General features: G+C 46.1%; 7 protein-coding genes; 4 read left to right on the forward strand and 3 right to left on the reverse strand.

The window, feature by feature from the left end:
* Positions 1 to 1,497: 1,497 nt before the first annotated feature.
* Positions 1,498 to 3,040, reverse strand: GSBLH_T00003073001 (uncharacterized protein). XM_013041745.1 has 8 exons: positions 2,924 to 3,040; positions 2,805 to 2,889; positions 2,646 to 2,773; positions 2,555 to 2,615; positions 2,263 to 2,524; positions 1,872 to 2,230; positions 1,710 to 1,841; positions 1,498 to 1,677 (listed from the first exon to the last, which is right to left on the reverse strand). The coding sequence occupies exons 1-8, from the start codon at positions 3,016 to 3,018 to the stop codon at positions 1,504 to 1,506; spliced, it is 1,296 nt and encodes a 431-aa protein (XP_012897199.1). The 5' UTR covers positions 3,019 to 3,040; the 3' UTR covers positions 1,498 to 1,503.
* A 179-nt stretch (positions 3,041 to 3,219) lies between these two features.
* Positions 3,220 to 5,802, forward strand: GSBLH_T00007111001 (uncharacterized protein; the record flags this gene model as incomplete). Its single annotated transcript, XM_013041746.1, has 4 exons — positions 3,220 to 5,128; positions 5,163 to 5,252; positions 5,282 to 5,371; positions 5,405 to 5,802. The coding sequence occupies 4 exons, from the start codon at positions 3,220 to 3,222 to the stop codon at positions 5,800 to 5,802; spliced, it is 2,487 nt and encodes an 828-aa protein (XP_012897200.1).
* Positions 5,803 to 6,487: 685 nt separating this feature from the next.
* Positions 6,488 to 7,821, forward strand: GSBLH_T00006574001 (uncharacterized protein; the record flags this gene model as incomplete). The annotated part of the gene is made up of 4 exons (XM_013041747.1): positions 6,488 to 6,787; positions 6,817 to 6,873; positions 6,904 to 7,343; positions 7,374 to 7,821. 4 exons carry the CDS (start codon positions 6,488 to 6,490, stop codon positions 7,819 to 7,821), a joined length of 1,245 nt encoding a protein of 414 aa, XP_012897201.1.
* Positions 7,822 to 10,561: 2,740 nt separating this feature from the next.
* GSBLH_T00003074001 (uncharacterized protein) lies at positions 10,562 to 10,843 on the forward strand (the record flags this gene model as incomplete). XM_013041748.1 has 1 exon in its annotated part: positions 10,562 to 10,843. One exon carries the CDS (start codon positions 10,562 to 10,564, stop codon positions 10,832 to 10,834), a length of 273 nt encoding a protein of 90 aa, XP_012897202.1. The 3' UTR covers positions 10,835 to 10,843.
* A 475-nt stretch (positions 10,844 to 11,318) lies between these two features.
* On the reverse strand, positions 11,319 to 12,583 carry GSBLH_T00006575001 (uncharacterized protein; the record flags this gene model as incomplete). Its single annotated transcript, XM_013041749.1, has 4 exons — positions 11,319 to 11,323; positions 11,371 to 11,751; positions 11,786 to 12,458; positions 12,488 to 12,583. The coding sequence occupies 4 exons, from the start codon at positions 12,581 to 12,583 to the stop codon at positions 11,319 to 11,321; spliced, it is 1,155 nt and encodes a 384-aa protein (XP_012897203.1).
* A 312-nt stretch (positions 12,584 to 12,895) lies between these two features.
* On the forward strand, positions 12,896 to 14,695 carry GSBLH_T00003075001 (uncharacterized protein; the record flags this gene model as incomplete). The annotated part of the gene is made up of 1 exon (XM_013041750.1): positions 12,896 to 14,695. The coding sequence occupies one exon, from the start codon at positions 12,896 to 12,898 to the stop codon at positions 14,693 to 14,695; it is 1,800 nt and encodes a 599-aa protein (XP_012897204.1).
* Positions 14,696 to 15,072: 377 nt separating this feature from the next.
* On the reverse strand, positions 15,073 to 17,387 carry GSBLH_T00003076001 (Methylmalonyl-CoA mutase). XM_013041751.1 has 2 exons: positions 17,257 to 17,387; positions 15,073 to 17,225 (listed from the first exon to the last, which is right to left on the reverse strand). Exons 1-2 carry the CDS (start codon positions 17,369 to 17,371, stop codon positions 15,118 to 15,120), a joined length of 2,223 nt encoding a protein of 740 aa, XP_012897205.1. The 5' UTR covers positions 17,372 to 17,387; the 3' UTR covers positions 15,073 to 15,117.
* Between the last annotated feature and the right edge of the window lie 2,088 nt (positions 17,388 to 19,475).

The raw sequence follows: 19,475 nt of genomic DNA on the forward strand, positions 1-19,475 counted from the left end.
AGCATGTGCCCACAATAAAGTCCGACTTGGTTACATAGGATTTGCAGAAATCGGAGAGTACGGTAAATCTACATCGAACTTCACAGCAACCCAAACTGTTTAGACTTTATGAGCTTCTGTTCAATATTTGTCAGGAGCTTCCGAAGTCCATTCATTTCGGCAAATATTTGGAACTCCAAAAGTTTTCGAAAAGCTGAATCTATTGTTTCCGCATTTCAATTTTATTCTATTGCTGTAGTTTGTAGTTGAAATGGCGAGTCCAGTGACTATGTCTTTACCGTATGGCAGGCTGGTATCCTATGAGAGTTTAGAGGTTTTATATTCAGTATCATCAGCCTGATCCCTCTGATTATTTATTGCATTACCAACCGCAATTATCTTCCCGAAACCTGTGCGTCTCATTTTGATATTCACTTTCAACCGGATGGGTACATGAGTAAAGCATTCGTTTCCTGTAATGGCTTGACCTTAGGATTCCTTCTTTTGGTTTTCCTTGTTGTTCCCTGTTGGTATGACGGCACTATTTGATATAATTGCCTGTTTGTTTTTGCTTGTTTTAGGATTATCTGTAGTTTCTACTCTCTGTATTCCCCTCTCAGCCTATAATGGGGTCGATGTTGAGTATTACAAGCGCCATAACCGCTTTGCTGGTTTAAAGTCAAGGTGATGCTGATAAATTGCCTCGATCCTAGAATGATGAACATGCTCTTTTTCTATGGAGCTCTTCTTGCGTTGTTTATGTTTTCTATTTTCGTACCAAACTGGGAGTATAATAAGAGAGTTTGCTGTTAGGATCGTCTAGTTAAGTTGTAGTGCGAGATCAATCCAGAGAAACCAGTCCCTTGTGATTACAAAATAGTATTTTTACCTCAGTTAATTGTTTTCATTATCCTGTTTATCTTGGTGTCTGTGCTGTTCTGGTGTTGCCTCAAGAAGAAGGATGGTAGGATATTGGATCAGAGCGAAGAAGAGTATTGGCACTGTGCCTTCTATGTGAATTCTGATGTATTTCTTGGGGTGCGATTGGTCGATTGTAGGATGAACGAGTTTTTGTTCCAAAGCGTATCGGCATTGGCTACACGGTAAACTTGGGAAATCCATGCGGTATCTCTTTTATGATGGTGATTCTTTTAATCCCAGTCGTCGTTGTAGGATTACTAGCCTTCCTTGCTTGTTTTGTTTGTTATAGTAAAGTGGATGGATGGATGGATGGATGGATGGATGGATGGATGGATGGATGGATGGATGGATGGATGGATGGATGAGTGAGAGGATAGAAATGAGTGTGTGTGTGGATAGAATTGAAGGTGAATCAATAAAGTGAATTGAAATAAAACGAATGTTATACATCAATCCAATGGGCTATAGATTGATAACGAGATTCCAAGTAGTTGTCTTCCTCTCACTCCCACTTACAACAACTCATCCCATTCATCCATTCACTCATTCATTCATTCTTCCTCCTCACCACCACCACCAGTTTGGAACAAACAACCCAATTCACTACTTCATTCTCAGCTGATAGTCACCATTTCGAGTGATGTAGCGCACCCACGGCAGCGCTTCGTATCCACTCTTCTCCACAATCTTCAGATATCGCACCTGCAATCCAGAGGCCGTGTAATACGGGATTTCAAAGTTCACTGCGATGGGACGCATCTGGTAATCGTCCTGCTGCTACACCGATCACCCTCTCCCTTCGCACCCACGCCATCATCGCGCTGCACCGACGGCAGACCGAAGTGGGCTCGCATATGGTACTCGCGCATTCCGTAGAACTGCTTGATCTTCCACAACAGACAGTCCTTATCGGGCACGTAGCTCACCGTTCCTAAAGACGTCTAGTTCGCACCGCTCTGCCTGAATTCTACATTGAACTGCGGCGTGTCCACATCGGCGGGCAGCGGCACGAAGATTTCCACGTCGGTGGCGGTGGAATGCGCCTTGAAGTTGGACTTGGCCTTCACGAAATAGTCGATGGAAGTGGTCTTGCGTGTGGTGGAGACCTCGACCCAGATGAGCGGACGAACCTGTGTGTGCAGACGGTACGACATGAGCGTGAACTGCCCGTCGGGAGGGATGAAGCTGATCGTTTTATCGTTGTCGAACGTCGCCAAACGGACGCACTGGTGGAAATGGACGTCTTCCAAATCGATGTTGTTGCTGCTGCCGCCCTTCGACGCCTCCAGTTTGCGATCGCCCATGTCGAATCGCACCTTGTCGTTCAGACCTAGCGCTCACAACGCAGCTTCATCCGCCTACCCAGCTTCAGCTCGGGCATGCCAGACAAGCACACCTTCATTTCGATCGTTCCCACGATCTCGCTATCCAGCACCGTGCCATCGCGGGCAACCAACAGATTGACCTTTTCGATCACGTCCAGGAACACATCGTTCTTCTTGTATTTGATGCCTTCCTGGCGCCAGCTCACGACGTTCGTGAGATTGGACGGCACCACCGTGGTCTTCTCCAAACGCTGGGACTCCTGCGTGATGTATTCTTTCATGACCTGCGTGTCTGTGATCTGCGTGTGAGGGTTCGAAACAACAAGCACTTGAGGGAAGCCGAAGTCCATCATCTCGTCAAAGAGCTCGTACATAATCACAAAATTGTCGCTAGAGTCAATCAGACAGAAGGGGCATTACCGAATCCGCTCCTCATCAAACACACCAAAGTAATCTTGGAACACACGCACCAAATGGTTCAAAAACTCCATCACCATCGTTACGTTGACGTTACGCTTTGAGAGTGCCAACAAATACAAGTTTCCGCTCTTCCGTTTAGCTCCGCTCTTCAAAATGTACCTTCACGTAGATATAGGTCGTATCTCCCTCGGTAAACACAGGCTTCAATTCCGTGTCCTCCTTTTCACGAAGCATTACAGCAAATCTAAAAGACTGACAGAAAAACAGCAACGAAGCACCTATCCACGTCTGCATCGGTCACATCACCTCGGTAGTCACGCGAAATGATGACCTTTCCAGTCGGTCCCATAATGTAGATGGCTGATACCGTCATATTGATACTGTTAAAACTGTGACTAGAAGGGGTTAGAGAAACGAAAGAGTTTCAAATGAACGTACTCTACAGAATTGAATGACTTGAATGAAACGGAAATAACGGGTATTTCAGGGGATTATTGTAGTAAGTAATAAAAGAAATCATTTTTTGGATTTATTTATTGCTAGTTTAACTCCTACTGACCCCTAAATTCTAAGCATGGCTAGCGAAGAATTGCCAGAGGATTATGATTCACTGTTAAAAAAGAACAAGTTGCTGCTGAACCAGATCAGTTTTTTGAACGATGAACTATGCAAAGCAAAGAAGGATTTGGAGAACGAAAAGCAAAAGCACGAAGAAGATATCGAGACATCAAAGTCAGATCTGAAGCACATGATCGAGGAGACCGTCGAGCTAAAAAAGCAGCTGCAGACGGCGAAGGATGACTTGGATGATGTGGAGAATCAATTCATCAATATGGTGGGAAATAAGTCGTTGAGGAACGAAAACCTCACCCTTCGAAAGGATTTGCGTGCTTTGAAGCAGAAGTGTGATGAGTTGGCTACACAATACGAAATGGTTCGGGATGAGTACAATAGCGCGATATTTGAGTCGAACGATCTTCGCCAAAAGGTAGCAACCCAACAAACGGAGCTTTTGTTGAAAACGAGCGAGTTAAAGAAGGCTTGGAGGGAATTGGAGAAGAACCGAGAAGATATGGCTCTGATGATGCGCGAGTTTGCAGAGTTTAAGCAGCACGACGATGAGCCAACAAACTGGAAGAAGATGGAGGAAGAAAATCACGAACTGAAGAACGAGATTGAGAAGGTGAAGCGCCAAAACGACACGTTGAGTGTGCTGCTTAACGAGTTTCGGATGGAGATCGCGCGCATCAACGAGCAGTCATCGACATTACCTTCTCTCAGTGATGACGCTCCCGTTGAAGCAGACGGCGAAACATTGGAAAGCAAAGGAATCCAGTCTTCCCTTTTTTCTCCGGAAGATGTGAATTCCGCATTGACTTTGTGCATCAACTCTCTCACCGTCCTTACCAAAGACTTTAACGAATCGGAGTCTCAAGACCTGATTCGTCGCATTTCCTCCTTGATGCTCGTTAAGAAGCAATTGATTGTAGTGAACGACAATACCAGCCTACTGATCCATCGTGATGATCAGCATCGCAAGGCCTTGGTGGAGAAAGAGGCGAAGATTGACGAATTGGAGGGGGTGATTCAGACGCTCAAGGCGAATATGGACACGGCGAACACTCAGATTTCGTCTCAGAGCCGTGAGCTGAGCGAGATGAAGCAGAGATTGGAAGGACGGAATCGTGAGATTGAGATGGTAAAGGAGGAGCAGGCATTGGCGTGGAAGCAGACGTCGGCTTCGGGAGACAGCCAGATTGCCCAGTTGCAGCAACGCGTGCAGGAAGCATCCGAGCTTCGCTCTGGACTGATGCGAGAGAGAGACGATCTTGCTGCTCAGCTGGCGCAGGAGAAGCTGGACAATGAGGATCTGAAGAGAGAAGTCGCCAAGTTGAAGAAGGAGAATGAGGAGACGGAAGCCCGTTTGATGGAGGTGACGACGATTCAGCTCGAACTAGCGGCGCAGCAGGACAGTCACGCGGATCAGGAACAGACAATTACGGACTTACGGTCCAAGCTGGAGGAGATTTCAGCGGCGAATGCGAAGCTGATGGACGAGAAGATGCGTCTGCTCTCCGATTTCACAGTGCAGATTACCGACTTGAAGCGGAAATTAACGGATCGAGAAGACGAGATTGACGACCTTGAGGATTCTCTGGATAACGAGAAGGACGCGACTGAAAAGCTCCGAAAGGAAAACAAGGAGCTCGTGGAGGTGCGAGACCATTTGCGATCGGATGTGAAGGAGTTGGAGGCCGACAATGACGATCTCCGCGAGCAGTTGGAGCGATTCAACGAGCGGAGCAAGCAGAACCAGGACACGGAGCAGCGCTATCAGCGCGTGTTGAACGAGAACACGAAGCTCAAAGCCCAGTTGGATGCCACGCAGCAGCAACTGGAGTCGCTGCAGCGCCAGGTGGAATCTCTGCCGCTAATGAAGGAGATTCCTCAATGCGAAGATGTCCAGGGCGAAGTGAAGATTTGTAGGGAGATTTTATTCGGGAGGGTGACGTGTAGTCGAATCACGCGATGATTTCGTGGAGTATATCCAGGAAGTGGCCGTCTCTCCCGAGTACAGCAACGACGTGGTGGAGCTTCGGATGTCGAGTAGGAACTAGAATGGTTTGTGTTGGTAGACTGCGAATTGGAAGGCGAGGAGATCTCGCTTCTCTCCACTTGCTTCGAAATGGGCGGGTTTGAGAATCTGCGTCGTCTCGATCTTTCTCGTAGCATTTTCTTCTCCCTCCCCTCACCGATAGATAACAATATCACGCTGCGAGCGTGCACGGTTCTCTTCCAAGCGATTGCAGAACGCGGCGGCGAGTTGCAGTCGTTCCAGACCTGGAAGAGCGGCCGCATCGAAGCCAGCAAAAGCAAAAACATGCTGCAGAAGCTTTATATCGGAAGCAATCGAATCAAGGCGAAGGGCTATATGTTCTTGCTGGGACTCATCAAGGACGGACGCTATCCGCAGCTCTGGGAGCTTGATGTATCGAATAACGAACTGGACGAAAAATGCGTCACCAGCACAACAGAGTGGCTTAAAACGTCCCCGCAAGTGTCGTCGCTGCATCAAGTCTCGTTCAGTGGAAACAATGTGAGTGAGTCTGCGTTGAAGGAATTTAACCGTGTGCTCGCAATCTCGTATAGGTCATAATTTTGATTGTTTGTTAATACCAATGAATGGACTTCAGCAGAATTCGCTGCTCTCCATCTCTCAGGAGAAGATGGCAAACTTCATAAATGGAGGATATTCATCGAATCGCTTTGAGCAAGTCCGTCTGTTTTCGATTGCTGATCTAATAGAAACGCATCGAAAGACTATCTAAACAGAAAAAAGAGGAGGAGGAGACGGCTGCAGTGTATTCGGAATACTTAAGGACTTTCGATCAAGCTTCATCATCAACCCCTTCTGCTTCTATCTTTGTTCGTGGTGGTATGATAAACAGCAAGGTATCTTCTCTTTTGACGATGATCATTCAGGGAGTTCAAGAACAGAAGCCAGATTCAGAATCGAGTGTCTATATTTTGGGTAAATTAGATCCGCCTGAAGAAAAGAAGGTCGATCCGAAGCCAACTCCTCAAGTACCCCTGAAAGTCAATTTTACAAAGTTTGTTCCAACGCAAACAAAAGGAGAGTCAAAGAAATCCCCGGGTGCCGATTTAGCGAGCATGTTTGGTTCCCATAGTGATGAAGAGGAGGAGAAGGAAAAGAAGAAAGAAGAAGAAGACAAAACAATCAAAGTGAATCGAAGAACAAATATCCATTACGCGGTTCACCGCAACGGCGAGAAGTAGGAATACCCAGATCGTGTCTGAAGAACAGAAGCCAGCTGGACATCATGTTTGAGAAGATGGAAGCGAATTCCAAGTCTTCTCAGAGTGCTCATAAGCCTGGCGATGCTGCGCAGGATCGTTTGGGGTCGTCCTATGAGGATACGACGAACACGAACGTGTATATCGGCAATCTTCCCCACAGCATAACGGAAGATTCGCTGTTTTCCCTCTGCGCATATTATGGCTATGTGAAGCACGTAGCGATCAAGTATGGAAATCCGACGAACATTTATGGGTTCGTGTGCATGAACAGTCACCACGAAGCGGAGCGACTGATCGATTATCTGCAGAACTACATGCTGGACGTACGATCGAGAAACGCGTTCTCAAATAGGGGAATTATCTGCGAGCGACTTGGGGACGATCGGGAGTAACGCAGGGAGTGGTTCCCGTTTGGACTGGCGCGATTTGTGAGTTGTAGCACGTTCCTCCGTCAAAGAATCCCATCCCCGTCGTGGCTCCTGAGATGCCCGTCAAAGTCCTCATTCAGAATATCGCGGTGCTGGTGCACAATCGCGGCTTTGAATTCGAGTTGATGCTGAAACAGCGAGTTCCGAAGACAGATCCGAATTGGTCGTTTTTGCTGATGGACGGCTCGCCCAACAATATTTTCTATCGCTGGTGCTTGCTGGTTCTCGGAAACAACGAGACGTTCTCCTCGTACTCGCTCCTTCCGTTCAGTTTCTTCGCAAATGACGCGTGGTATCTGCCTCCTCCCGTGTACGACGAGCGAGCCGAGAAGCAGCGGCTCGATTCGAAAATGGAGTCCCTGAATCGATTGAAGCGTCTGAATGAGGACAAGGACGAGAACGAGAACGAGGAAGGAGAGAGGCCTGCGAAGCGTCGGAAGATGGAGGATGGGTATGGATGGAGGCTGGTCGTAAGCAGTAGAAGCAATCTGATGCTGGAGTCGGTCTCGATTCGGCTGGAGTCTTCCCTTTTCGATTGGCTGTGCTCAGCGCTTCGCTCGATCACGCCGCAGCGCATGAGCATTTTGCGCGTGATGGCGTTTTGCATGGACAATTCGGCCTACGCAGAGCACATTGTGTGCATCTTGCGCGACAGTATTTGCGACAATGTTCCCTATTTGGAGTTGGGGCAGAAAGAGAATGACTGCGGTCCTGTCGTTCGGATGGCTCGGCTTTATGTGGTGAACGATTTGCTGTATAACGCTGATAACGGAGTCACCACTTCCTATCGAATTCTAATCCAGGTGATTGTTCGTCTGACGATTAAGCATGCAGAACGAACTTCCTTTGATGATCGAGGCTATTTCGCGCGCAGTGCATTCCTGCAAATCCCAGATAGAGAAGAAGGAGATCCGAATCCGAGTGATTGATTGCCAATGGAAGGGATGACGGGTAGGTGGAGAAAATGTTTCATGGCTGGTATCACAACTCGCTGTTGCCTCCTGACTTCGTGCGTGGGCTCCAAGCCACGTTTTGGATGGTTTTGGTTGCATTGTTGGATGGGATTGTAGTCGGACGAAGAGTTGGACGGCTCTCTCGAGGAGTCGTCTGCAAGTGGCGATAGCGACGACGCGCTTCGATTGCGATGCAAATACAATGGCTTGTGTAATTACGGATCGCGTGGGCAGCTGCTGATGAGACTGTCGGTGCTAGACAAGTGGGTCCGTTGCGACAAGGTGAGAACTAGAATGACACAAAGAGTCCGCGAAGGAGACGAGTTTAAGAGAGATTGGGACTTTATTCGTTCTGATAAGGGACAAGACCAAGGCCAAGACCAAGGCCAAGACCCAGATCCAGATCAAAACCAAAACCAAAAGCGAGAGCGAGAGCGAGAGGAAAACGAACACGAGTTAAAGCCAAAGCCTAGTCCTGATCCGGAGTTGGATGGAGAACCTCTTTCCGTTTCTGATTATGATGAGTGTTTCATTCCAGTCGAGGTGGATTTCTAGTGTAGTTGTTAGAAAAAGCTAATCTAGTTTTTGATGTATATTTCTTTTTAATTGTTTGTAAGAGCAAAAGGAACTGAAATCGTTTCGAATAGGAAAACTTGTATTTGAAACAGGATTTCTGTCTCCTACATAATAATATTTGGGGGCAGGATATCGTATTGTATCGTTATTCATTGAGCTTTTGTTTTCAACCATGAATACCCCTCTTCATTTCCTTATACGGGTATTCTCTATTCACCCAGGACTGTTGATAAGAGATAATCAGTGTAACAGATATAAAACTGGAGTCGAGTCAAATTCATAGTTGCACAACAAATAACATGCACAAACTACCCCATCTTATTCGGTGTCAATTTCTCGAGTATTTCTCCAAATATCAAAAATGTTGCACCAATCTCAACGTATCAAAAGTCGGTTTAATCCATAGCATGCTTACGCGCTTGCCCACTAGCTATAGTCCATATCATTCATGAGGGAAATGAAAGAAACAGACAAAAAAACTGTATAATACCATTATTTCTGGAGTTCAGGAAGTCACATTTTTCTCTTTCCTGCGGATAGTTTTCTCTTCCGTCTTATCCTTTGGAGAATAAGAACCTAAATGGAAGAAGTATTTGGCTTATTAGTGACTGTAACGGAGGGACAACAGTTTCCCAAGAAGAAGGTATATTTGTCTGTAGGCGATTTGATTTGAATGTTATTGAAAATAGATGCGTTACAGTAAATACAAAGTTTCATTTCCAGTTGTTGCTGGTGGAGACACTGTAGTTTTCAACCAGGGTTACTTTTTCCCGAATGTCAAGGTTCCTAATTACAATGAAAAAACCCTTCCAATTCTGGTGAAGGCTTATGAGAAGAAAACGTTTTTCAACGAGTATGGAGATTCTGCTTGAGTAACAGCATAGTGTCTGCATGGCAGAATTGAAAGTCGAGGCATCCAATTTTGCCTACTTTGATTATTACGAGCCGCTCGAGTTTAATTTAATCGCGAACGAGGGTTATTCTTCTTATAATTTCCAACTGAAAATAATGTTTCAACTCGTAAAGCCCACATCTCAATTTGTTGTTCCTGGAAGAGCGGATACGAGCAATCTGCCTCCTGTGGCTTACAATATAGAGATATCATCCGCTTCTTTGAATGTATTGGTAGCCCATTCATCTGACTGGTAGGAATCTCTCGTAAACAAGCAGCTCTACTATTCCTGCCAGCTCATAATAAACGACCACGAAGATCTCAAGACGAAGGATATCAAGGGAGTGGAGCCTCAATGGAAGCTTCGTCAAATCGTGTCGGCCGGGAACTTTTCGGATCCAAAAGTGATGGTTTTTCAAATTAACCATGTTGCGTACCCGCAGCGCCGAGATACTTTGAAGATCGTTGGAGAGGCGCGTCTTACAACCAAGCGGATCAAGACATTGAACACGAAGCACTTCGATATCTCGGTAGGTGTGGCGCGACGCGTTCATTTATTAGGTGTTCCATAACCGAACCGAAGTCGGGCTTTTGCACCTCTTTGTCCAGCCGCTCTACGCGCAGAGCCGCGATTGCACGGCGGATATGGCGAACGTGAACCAGCTCAAGCCCAACGCGCACATTTCTCCCAAGAAAGAGACGCGGACGGACGGCGAGGGAGCGTCGATCCGAGACGAGGCAGCATCGAGTCCGGTGCAGATGGCGCTGGATTCGGAAGCTGGGAACGTGGCTCCGCCGCAGTTGCGGAAGAATGAGCGCGTGCTGAATCAGGGGCAGGGCAATACGATCCGATCTGTGTCGTCGAGTCAGAGGAACACGCTGCGTTCGAGTTTTACGAGCGGAGGATCGTTGATTCCGGGTGTGGATGGGCCGAGCTCGGAGAGGTTTGACGTGCTGCAAGTCGATTTCAACGACAACGTGGCGAGTCCGAGCGTGCATTCACATGCGACATCGCCTCTCTCGCCGGTGATGGAGCGGCAGAACTATGTGAATTCGATGCAGGATCCGACGAAGCAGGCGATGTCCAGCGCACACTCGAGTTTGAAGTTGGATCCGAATCCGAATCCGAATCCGAATCTGGGCCAAGAGCTGAATCAAGATGCAAGTCTGGATCAGAATTTGGACAATAGTTTAGATATTATGGATGTGAACATGAATAATTATCCGATGGCAAATCCGAATCTGCATATGGGCGTGGACCAGAGCCCCAGTTCAAATCTCAGTCCCAATCCAAGTTCTGTTAGTTCTCGAAGTTTGAGAGGAGAGCCCGCGACGGCTCATGTGGAGATCAAGAAGGTGGCAATTGCGATGGTAGCGCCTTCGGCTACATCGGAAGAACCCAAGTATATTTCGCAGTGTCAAGCAATTATTCGAAAGAGCCAGAGTATGTATAAACAAGGTGTGCATTTGATATCTCGTCCTAGAAATGACTATGTCGAGAATATGAAGTTTGTGTTATAAGGAATTAATTGTTTGTTTTGTTTGACAACAAAGAGAAGAAGCAATAGGAGTAGATACGCTCTCCGAAACTACATTTGCTATCGAAGACGGGATTTCCAGAGGAACCACTTCAGGAGGTTTCACGGCCTGAGAAGTGGACGAAGGATTGGCGTTTTCCATATTCATTTGTTCGCCATGACTCTCCACCATATTCATTCGACTAGCGCTCATGTCTGCTTCTTTATTATTATTATTATTATTGTCATTCGCCGGATGACGATAGCTCGGTGTTGCGGCTCTGCGCTTCGTCATGTCTGTCAGTCGAATCGTGTCAAGATCGTTGTCCATTTCCAGGAGCGATCGCAGCTGCACAGCTGTCACTGCACTGAATTTGTTTTTCTCCAGATTTAAGTCGCGGATATTCGACCAGATCCGATGACGAATACTATCAAAGATAACAAATGCGCCCTCATTCGAAATGCCATTATCGCTCAAATTTAGCACTTCAACCTGCGTCAAAACCTGGTCTTTATCGTTGTCGGCAAACTGCTTCACACCCTCATTTCCGACTTTGTTTGAGCTCAGATCCAGTTCTCTTAGGGATGGCAACTGCTGCTTCTGCAGGATGCAACACAGCGCGCAGATGCACGCCGGATTCAATCGATTCTGCGCCAGGGATAAGGTGTGCAGGAGCTGGAGAGGCATATCGACAATAGCGTTGCAAAGGTGCTTGATGCTGTCAAGATTCAGAGAGCATTCTGCAAGATGAAGCTCCTCGAGATGCGCAAATGTGCCAGAGCGAATCATGGTAGCGAACGTCGCGGACACATCGCTGTTCATTGCGATTCCCGAAAGATTGATGCATTGAAGCTGAGGACAGTGATTCATTTCAATAATTCGGAAGAAGGTCTTTACGGATTCGCCCTTCAAGGGGTTATCTAACAGTCAGGAGAAACGCAAAAGTTCTCGTACAAGACCAATTAATAACACGGAGATGCTCGTGTGTAATCGACCCAAAGTGCGATAGGAAGACGTCGAATCCTTTGGAATGGATTTTGTTGTGAGATAGGTCCAGAACCTCCAGACTTGCGCAAGAGAATGGATGATCAAATAATCTTGATAAGGCGATGGCTCCCTTATCTCCAATGGAGTTGCCAGAGAGATCCAAATATATGCATTTCTCCATCTTTCCAGAGAGATAGGCGTCTACCAGAGCGTTCACTCCTTTATGTCCAATATTGTTATTTGAGAGTGAAATCGATTCGAGATGAGGGCACAACCCCGCCTTTAAATATTCGCAAATTGGCTGCCACTGCTTTTCGTTCATACGGGCTCCCTTGCTCTTATCCATAGGTCGAAGCGAGAAGTGTTTCAACGAAGAAAAGCAGGAGCAGTTAAAGCAATGATAGAGAGCCTCGTATGCTTCTTGACAGATAACACAACTGTCGATAGAGACTGATTCAATCACATAGCCTTGGCCATGTTGCAACGTCCAAGCATCTGTGATACTAGGCAAGTTGCATATACAACTATAAAAGTCAGCCTCTGCCATGCCAACTAGTTTTAGATTTCTGCAGTTATAACACCGCTTCATTCCCCACACGCACTTGCTGGAGAATGATTTCAACACAATGGTGGTTAGTGTCTAGAGTTCAAATGATAGCCCTTTTCTACGGTTAGAGTCTGCATTCGTTGGTCATTACTTTGCTGCAGGAGTTGAGGGAGCGAAGTTGGCTCACAGCAACTTATACAATCAATAAACGATTCCATACTCAATCAATAATAGATATGGGTTCAGACGTAGATAAAGATGTAGAAGAAGATGATAAAATGCGAAGCCACTTGAAATGTCACGAAGGAAAAGGATAAAGAACGTGGTTCGCATGTGAAGGCATTGTCTTGTTACAACATACAGCCAATTGAAAATAGTTAGAATCTAAAAACGATAAGTATAGAATACCAAAAAAAGTGTATGTTTTCTTATTATTATTCATACTATTCATACTACTACAAAAATACTGAATATTTTTTCTTTTTCTTTTTCCTTTTAGTTATTCAGGTTTTTGGAAAGGACAGCGGCAAATGGATCCAAATAATTATAATGTGATGGGAATCGATCTCGGAACTACCAATTCGTGTGTTGCTGTCTGGAAAAATGGGCAGATTGCCATAGTTCCGAATGATTGTGGAAAGCGAATAACACCTTCAGTGGTGTCATTCCTCCGGGATGGAGTATTGGTAGGCAATGCAGCCTCGAAGAAAATGACGGTGAACCATAAGAACACTGTTTTTAACTGCAAGCGATTGCTTGGCCACAAGATAACAGACGAAGTAATTAAAAGCGATCTATCTTTATTGCCCTATGTAGTAGTAGCTGATGATGACAACAATATTAAAATCCAAATAGAGACATCCGAAGGCGAGACCAAGTATTACTCCCCCGAAGAGATTAGTGCCATGATCTTGCGTTATTTGCGATCTCAGGCGGAAGCGTTTGTGGGCCACGTCATCAACGACGTGGTGATTACAGTCCCTGCGTACTTTACGGAAGCCCAGCGCAAAGCAACGAGTACTGCAGCTCGGCTGGTGGGTCTCAATGTACTGCAGTTGCTGGATGAACCAACGGCTGCTGCAATAGCGTATCATTTTGAACAAAAGAGCAGAACGCAGCACATTCTTGTATATGACCTTGGTGGCGGTACCTTCGATGCGTCTGTTTTGCAAGTGAGTGACAGTACGATAAGGGTGTTGACGCACGATGGAGATAACCATCTGGGTGGAGAGGATTTTGATCGCATGCTCATGAACTATCTGTTTTTCCAGTATGAGAAGCAGAAGGGCGAAGACGTTATGAACGACCGGGTTTGGCGTGCTCGAATGCATGCTGTAGCAGAGTCTTGCAAATTGGAGCTTTCTGTTGCGTCCTCCTCCTTGGTTGAGTTTGACAATTCTGATTTTACTTACTCTGTGTCTCGCTTTCTTTTTGAGAATCTAAATAAAGAGTTGTTCAACCGAACGATCTCGATTGTTGAGCGGACCCTCAAAAAAGCCCAACTTTCGAAAGAGCAGATTGACAATGTGATTTTGGTTGGTGGGTCCACTCGAATTCCCCGGATTCAGCGTCTTTTGGGAGAACGCTTCGACAACAGTAAGATCTGCAAAGGAATCAACGCCGACGAGGCTGTGGCCACGGGCGCAGCGATTTACGCGGCGTACCTTTCCTCCCAACAAATAAAGCAGTACCCATCTTCGGTGTTGCTGTCGCTGGGCATCGAACTCCATGGCGGAATTATCGAGAAGATGATTCCTCGGGGGTCTCCGATTCCTTCGTACAGCGTGCTGGAGTTCACAACGCCCACGGACTACCAGAACAAAATATTGTTTCATATCGTGATGGGGGAGCGGTCGCTGCTCCGTAACAATATCGTTCTGGACACAATATTGCTCGAAGACCTGCCTCTGTGCCGTGCGCATGAAATGACGATCAAGGTGAAGATGACGGTGAACTCGAACTACCATCTCATTACGGAGGTGGATATTCCGGAGAAGGTTCACAAGGTGTCCGACATCTTTTTGGGCAATTCCGTGGATTCTGCAGAGATCCCTCGCTTGATTCGGGAGGCGGAGGAAAAGGCTTTCGAGGACAGGGAGTTGGTGGCTCGTCATACCGAGATGAGTATTCTGGATTGCTTGGTGGAAGAAGGACACGCGCTGCTGAATTCGAGAAATCCTCGCATGACCACGGACTGGATTCAGCAGATGAACGATATGTTGGTCGAGATAAGAGAGTGGATGAAAGTGAATGAGGATGCGGATATATCTGAATGTCAGGAGCGTCAGCAATTAATTCGAAGAAAGCTGCTTCCTGTGGTTAGTCGTTGATTTGGTTTGTTGGAAACGGGTTTTCTGAGAGGTGATGTTTCGTGTTTGGGCTCGACAAGGATATTGTTTCTGTGATTTCACTTCGTGTCGTTAAAAAATGATGTGATATTGTATCGTACTTTCTCTCTTTAATGGTGGTACTCTTTTTGCAAAGCGAAGTGATATGGAAATCGAAAGGGAATGAGATATGAAATCGAAAGGAAATGAGATATGAAAACGAAAGGGAATGAGATAGGATTGAACAGGCGTATATAAATAATAATAATAGTAGTAGAAACAGTCTCTAATAAAGACCAAACGCAATGCTTGTAACATACACCACGATAGAAGAACCTCACACCATTCATAGCATTCTACTATTTCACAACAAACAAACAAATAAAAGTTGCGTTTGTTTTCCTATTTCAATACTATCAGCAATTTTAGAGCTTGAAGTTCTTCTTCTCCAGAATATCAAGCACATCATTTGCGCTAGTAGTAATGGGAGTACCAGGACCATGGATAGCAGACACTCCAGCCTTGTACAGGAAGTCGTAATCCTTGGGAGGAATCACACCTCCAGCGACCACAACGATATCATCGCGGCCCTCCTTCTTCAGGCACTCAATCAGCTCGGGAATCAGAGTCTTGTGTCCAGCAGCCAGGGAAGAGCATCCGACAACGTGGACATCAGCATCCACAGCAGCACGCGCAGCCTCAGCAGGGGTCTGGAACAGAGGACCCACATCCACATCAAAACCGATATCGGCGTAACCGGTGGCTACGACCTTGGCGCCACGGTCATGACCATCCTGTCCCATCTTGGCAATGTAGACACGAGGACGACGACCGGTCTTCTCCTCGAATCTCTTAGCGCGCTCGCTCACATCCTGGAACACCTTGGTCTTCGAGTCCTCAGTGTACTCCTGCATGTAGGCACCATGGACCATCTCCTGCTGAGGAGTGTAGCGTCCCCAGTGATGCTCCAGAGCATCCGAGATTTCTCCCAGAGTAGCACGCACACGAGCAGCATTGATCGAAAGGTTCATGAGGTTGTTAGGATCAGTTCCCTTACCAGTAGGCTCGGTGAGCTTGCTGGAGTACTCCAGAGCCTCCAGAGCACGGCGGACAGCGTCGTTATCACGCTTCGCCTTAAGCTCCTTCAGACGAGCAATCTGAGAGTTGCGCACCTCAGTGTTGTCGACCTCACGGACCTCCACAGCATCCTCCTTGGCGAGCTTGTACTTGTTGACACCAACAATCGTCTCCTTTCCAGAGTCAATGCGGGCCTGCTTACGAGCAGCAGCCTCCTCAATACGCAGCTTCGGCATACCGGAGGCAATAGCCTTGGTCATACCACCAAGAGACTCGACCTCGTCGATGATGGCATCAGCTCCCTTCACCAGCTGGTTGGTCAAGTACTCAATCACATAGCTTCCACCCCAAGGATCCACGGTCTTGCAAATACCGGTCTCCTCCTGAATGATCAGCTGGGTGTTACGAGCGATACGGGCAGAGAACTCAGTGGGAAGACCCAGAGCCTCATCCAGAGCGTTCGTATGCAGAGACTGGGTGCCTCCCATGACGGCAGCCATAGCCTCGATCGTGGTACGAATGATGTTGTTGTAAGGATCCTGCTCAGTCAGCGAGTATCCCGAAGTCTGGCAGTGAGTACGCAGAAGCAGCGACTTCTGGTTCTGAGGGTGGAAGTGCTTCTGGATGCGCTTGGCCCACAGCTGACGAGCAGCACGCAGCTTGGCCACTTCCATGTAGAAGTTCATTCCAATACCGAAGAAGAAGGACAGACGAGGAGCCACCTTATCCACAGACACTCCAGCAGCCTCGGCAGTGCGCACGTACTCAATACCATCAGCAATGGTGAAGGCCATCTCCAGCATGGCGTCAGCTCCGGCCTCCTGCATATGGTAACCAGAGATGGAAATCGAGTTGAACTTGGGCATGTGCACAGACGTGTATCCCATGATATCCTGGATGATACGCAGAGACTCATGAGGAGGATAGATGAAGGTGTTTCGCACCATGAACTCCTTCAAGATATCGTTCTGGATGGTACCACGGAGCAACTCCTGCTTCACACCCTGCTCCTCGGCGGCAATCACGTAGAAGGCCATCACGGGAAGCACAGCTCCATTCATGGTCATGGAGACAGACATCTTGTCCAGAGGAATTCCGTTGAACAGAACCTTCATATCCTCGACAGAGTCAATTGCCACACCGGCCATACCGACATCACCAACCACACGAGGATGGTCCGAGTCGTAACCACGGTGAGTGGCCAGATCAAAGGCAACCGAAAGACCCTGCTGTCCAGCAGCAAGGTTCTTACGGTAGAAGGCGTTGGAGGCCTCAGCGGTGGAGAAACCAGCATACTGACGAATGGTCCAAGGCTTCTTGGTGTACATGGTGGCGTAAGGACCACGAGTGAAAGGGAACACAGCGGAGCAATCATCCAGAGTGATTCCCTCGAGATCCGACTTCATGAACATGGGCTTCATCTGAATTCCCTCAGGAGTCTTGAAGCAAAGAGTCTCTAAAAATTACAATCTCGAATCGAACCTTACCAGGAGATTCTCCCTTCAACTCTTTCGTAGCAATCTTGGTCCAGGCCTCAGGGTAGTTGCAGATACCCATAGCACGAACGGAGGTTTTGGCAAGTTGTCTAGTAGCAGCAAGCATTTTCAAGTGGTTATTCTAATTTATCAAAATAAAATCCCAGTGCCCACCACAACGCACTCCTGCAGAAAAAATATGTGAAAATAAGGGCACAGATGCCAATACTTCCACGATCGCGGTTATACTAGCGAACTCTGCGTCTTTTTTTATTCTGTCGCCTTCTATCAATTGTCTTTTCTTGTTGATATTAAGGGTATTGGCACATTGAATGAGGGATTCTAACAAACTAGCCAGGAGTGGACGCTAGAAAGCTATAGGAAACCCCATCAGAGACATGGGGGAGTGTGATAAAAAACTAGCTGTATGTAGCAAACTAGGACAAGAAAAAGCGACATCAACTCAAAGAGAGGAATATCATCACGAAAGAAGCCAAGATTCTAGAATCACACTGGCTCTCTGAATACTATCATGTATTACTTAATACGATGAAATCATCTAAATTGGGACATTCTATCCGCTGGATATGGAGAGTAATGTTCCCAAAAGCAGCTGGCCACAGAACCGTATTTCGAACTTTAAAATGAACTAGAGACGTCCACGAGGTAGTCAAGAGGTCGTCAAATCGCAGTCAAGAGACAACCAAAACGATTTCAAAGGAGGAAAGATAAGAAGACACCCCAAATCAAAACGAAGAATCCTAACGCAATATAAATAGTACTCATAAAATATGGCAGGCTGTTTCCCACGAAATAGCAGCTTATCTAGCATCGATACTAGAAAAGGGCAGGGTCACCTCTTGACAATAAAAGACAACTGATAGGAGGTTCCACATACTGCAGACAGCGTGATTTCCATAGAATATAAAAAAATGAAATCTATAAAGTACTAATAGAATTCGAAAAACTCACGAGAGGTAGGAAAAGACCGCCACTTCTTGTCATTCAATTTTTAGATATGGACCTTCCAGAATTCAATATTGATATTTTACAAAGTAGAATATGCACAAGAATAGGGAAGGAAAGTATTCGGGCACATTTCGTCATAAGAAAGAGAATAATAATAGGAATAGGAATAATTATTATTAGACACGATTAACGTGTGGAGACACGATAAATATTTAGTTATACTTGTTTCCACAAGTAACAAATGATTGATTGATTGTTTCGAAAATGGACAACAATAGTAATGCATTCGCTGTGTTACCAATAAAAAAAGTTAGTGTGAGAACTAGAAATAAGAACGGCTCCTATAGAATTCTGACCAACATCAAAATTGTCATTGTTCTTAGTAGACATGAAGCAGTTTGATATATTCGATAAGCCTCTTATCGGTTTGTATACAAAAACTGTTCAAGGAGGGTTAGGTAGTGTTTTTTGGGAAGTACTCACTGTTAGTATCGCTATTCATTCTAACTGTATCAGTATGCACGGCTATTGTGACAATTTTCCTTGTTCCAGCTGAATCGGTGAAAACCTCTGTTCATACTCGGAATTATTTTTTGCAGTCTACAATAATGAGCATGGATATTCTAGTTAAGAACAGCCTTTGTGATGGTACTTTTAAGAAAAGGGCCTTCTTTTAAGATTTGGAATACGAAATTCTTTCTTTCTCTCCTTCTTCTCCTCTTGGGGTATCTGCGAAAAACGTATGAGAATTCACATAGCAGATAGACTGTAGATCAGTATGGAGTCCGATTTACAGAAACAAGTTTGCCGAATCTATGGAAATACCAGTGTCGAGCCTGTATAGAGAGGGAGTAGACATGTAACACTTAGGGGGGAGGAAGTTTAAAGATTCAAAGCAAAAAAGGTGTACTGACCCACAAAAAAGAACAATATTCAGCAAGGAATCGTCCCCTTTGTTTTAAGATATTGAGTTTAACGTTTGGCAATACTTCACAACACACATTTTCCTCAAGTCTTCAAGGATATGAAGGGGGAGAAGGTTGCTATCTTGTGATACACGATTACTTTAATAGGGCAAAACACGGTGATCAATCTGAAAGTGTATGAAGTCAAAGAAAACAGCCAGAATGATCATTTTGAGTATGCTGCATCGATAAAATCTATGGAAGAGTCGCCAAGCGGTCTTTCTTTTTACTACTCCTTCCAGCCGGAATACATTGTTCGGCAAATAACGTCCAGTTCTACAGAGAGAGTTGCGCTGG

This window comes from Blastocystis hominis (assembly GCF_000151665.1).
Source record: "Blastocystis hominis, Singapore isolate B (sub-type 7) whole genome shotgun sequence assembly, scaffold_24".
Lineage (NCBI taxonomy): Eukaryota > Bigyra > Opalinata > Blastocystidae > Blastocystis > Blastocystis hominis.

Bases quoted from the DNA above. Each gene is read 5' to 3' on its own strand.
- GSBLH_T00003076001 (XM_013041751.1), bottom strand. From the start codon at position 17,371: ATGCTTGCTGCTACTAGACAACTTGCCAAAACCTCCGTTCGTGCTATG. The intron at 17,226-17,256 runs GTAAGGTTCGAT...TGTAATTTTTAG, and splicing joins GTTGAAGGGAGAATCTCCTG to AGACTCTTTGCTTCAAGACT.
- GSBLH_T00003073001 (XM_013041745.1), bottom strand. From the start codon at position 3,018: ATGACGGTATCAGCCATCTACATTATGGGACCGACTGGAAAGGTCATC. The intron at 2,890-2,923 runs GTGCTTCGTTGC...TCAGTCTTTTAG, and splicing joins ACCGATGCAGACGTGGATAG to ATTTGCTGTAATGCTTCGTG. The intron at 1,842-1,871 runs GTAGAATTCAGG...GGTGCGAACTAG, and splicing joins TGGACACGCCGCAGTTCAAT to ACGTCTTTAGGAACGGTGAG.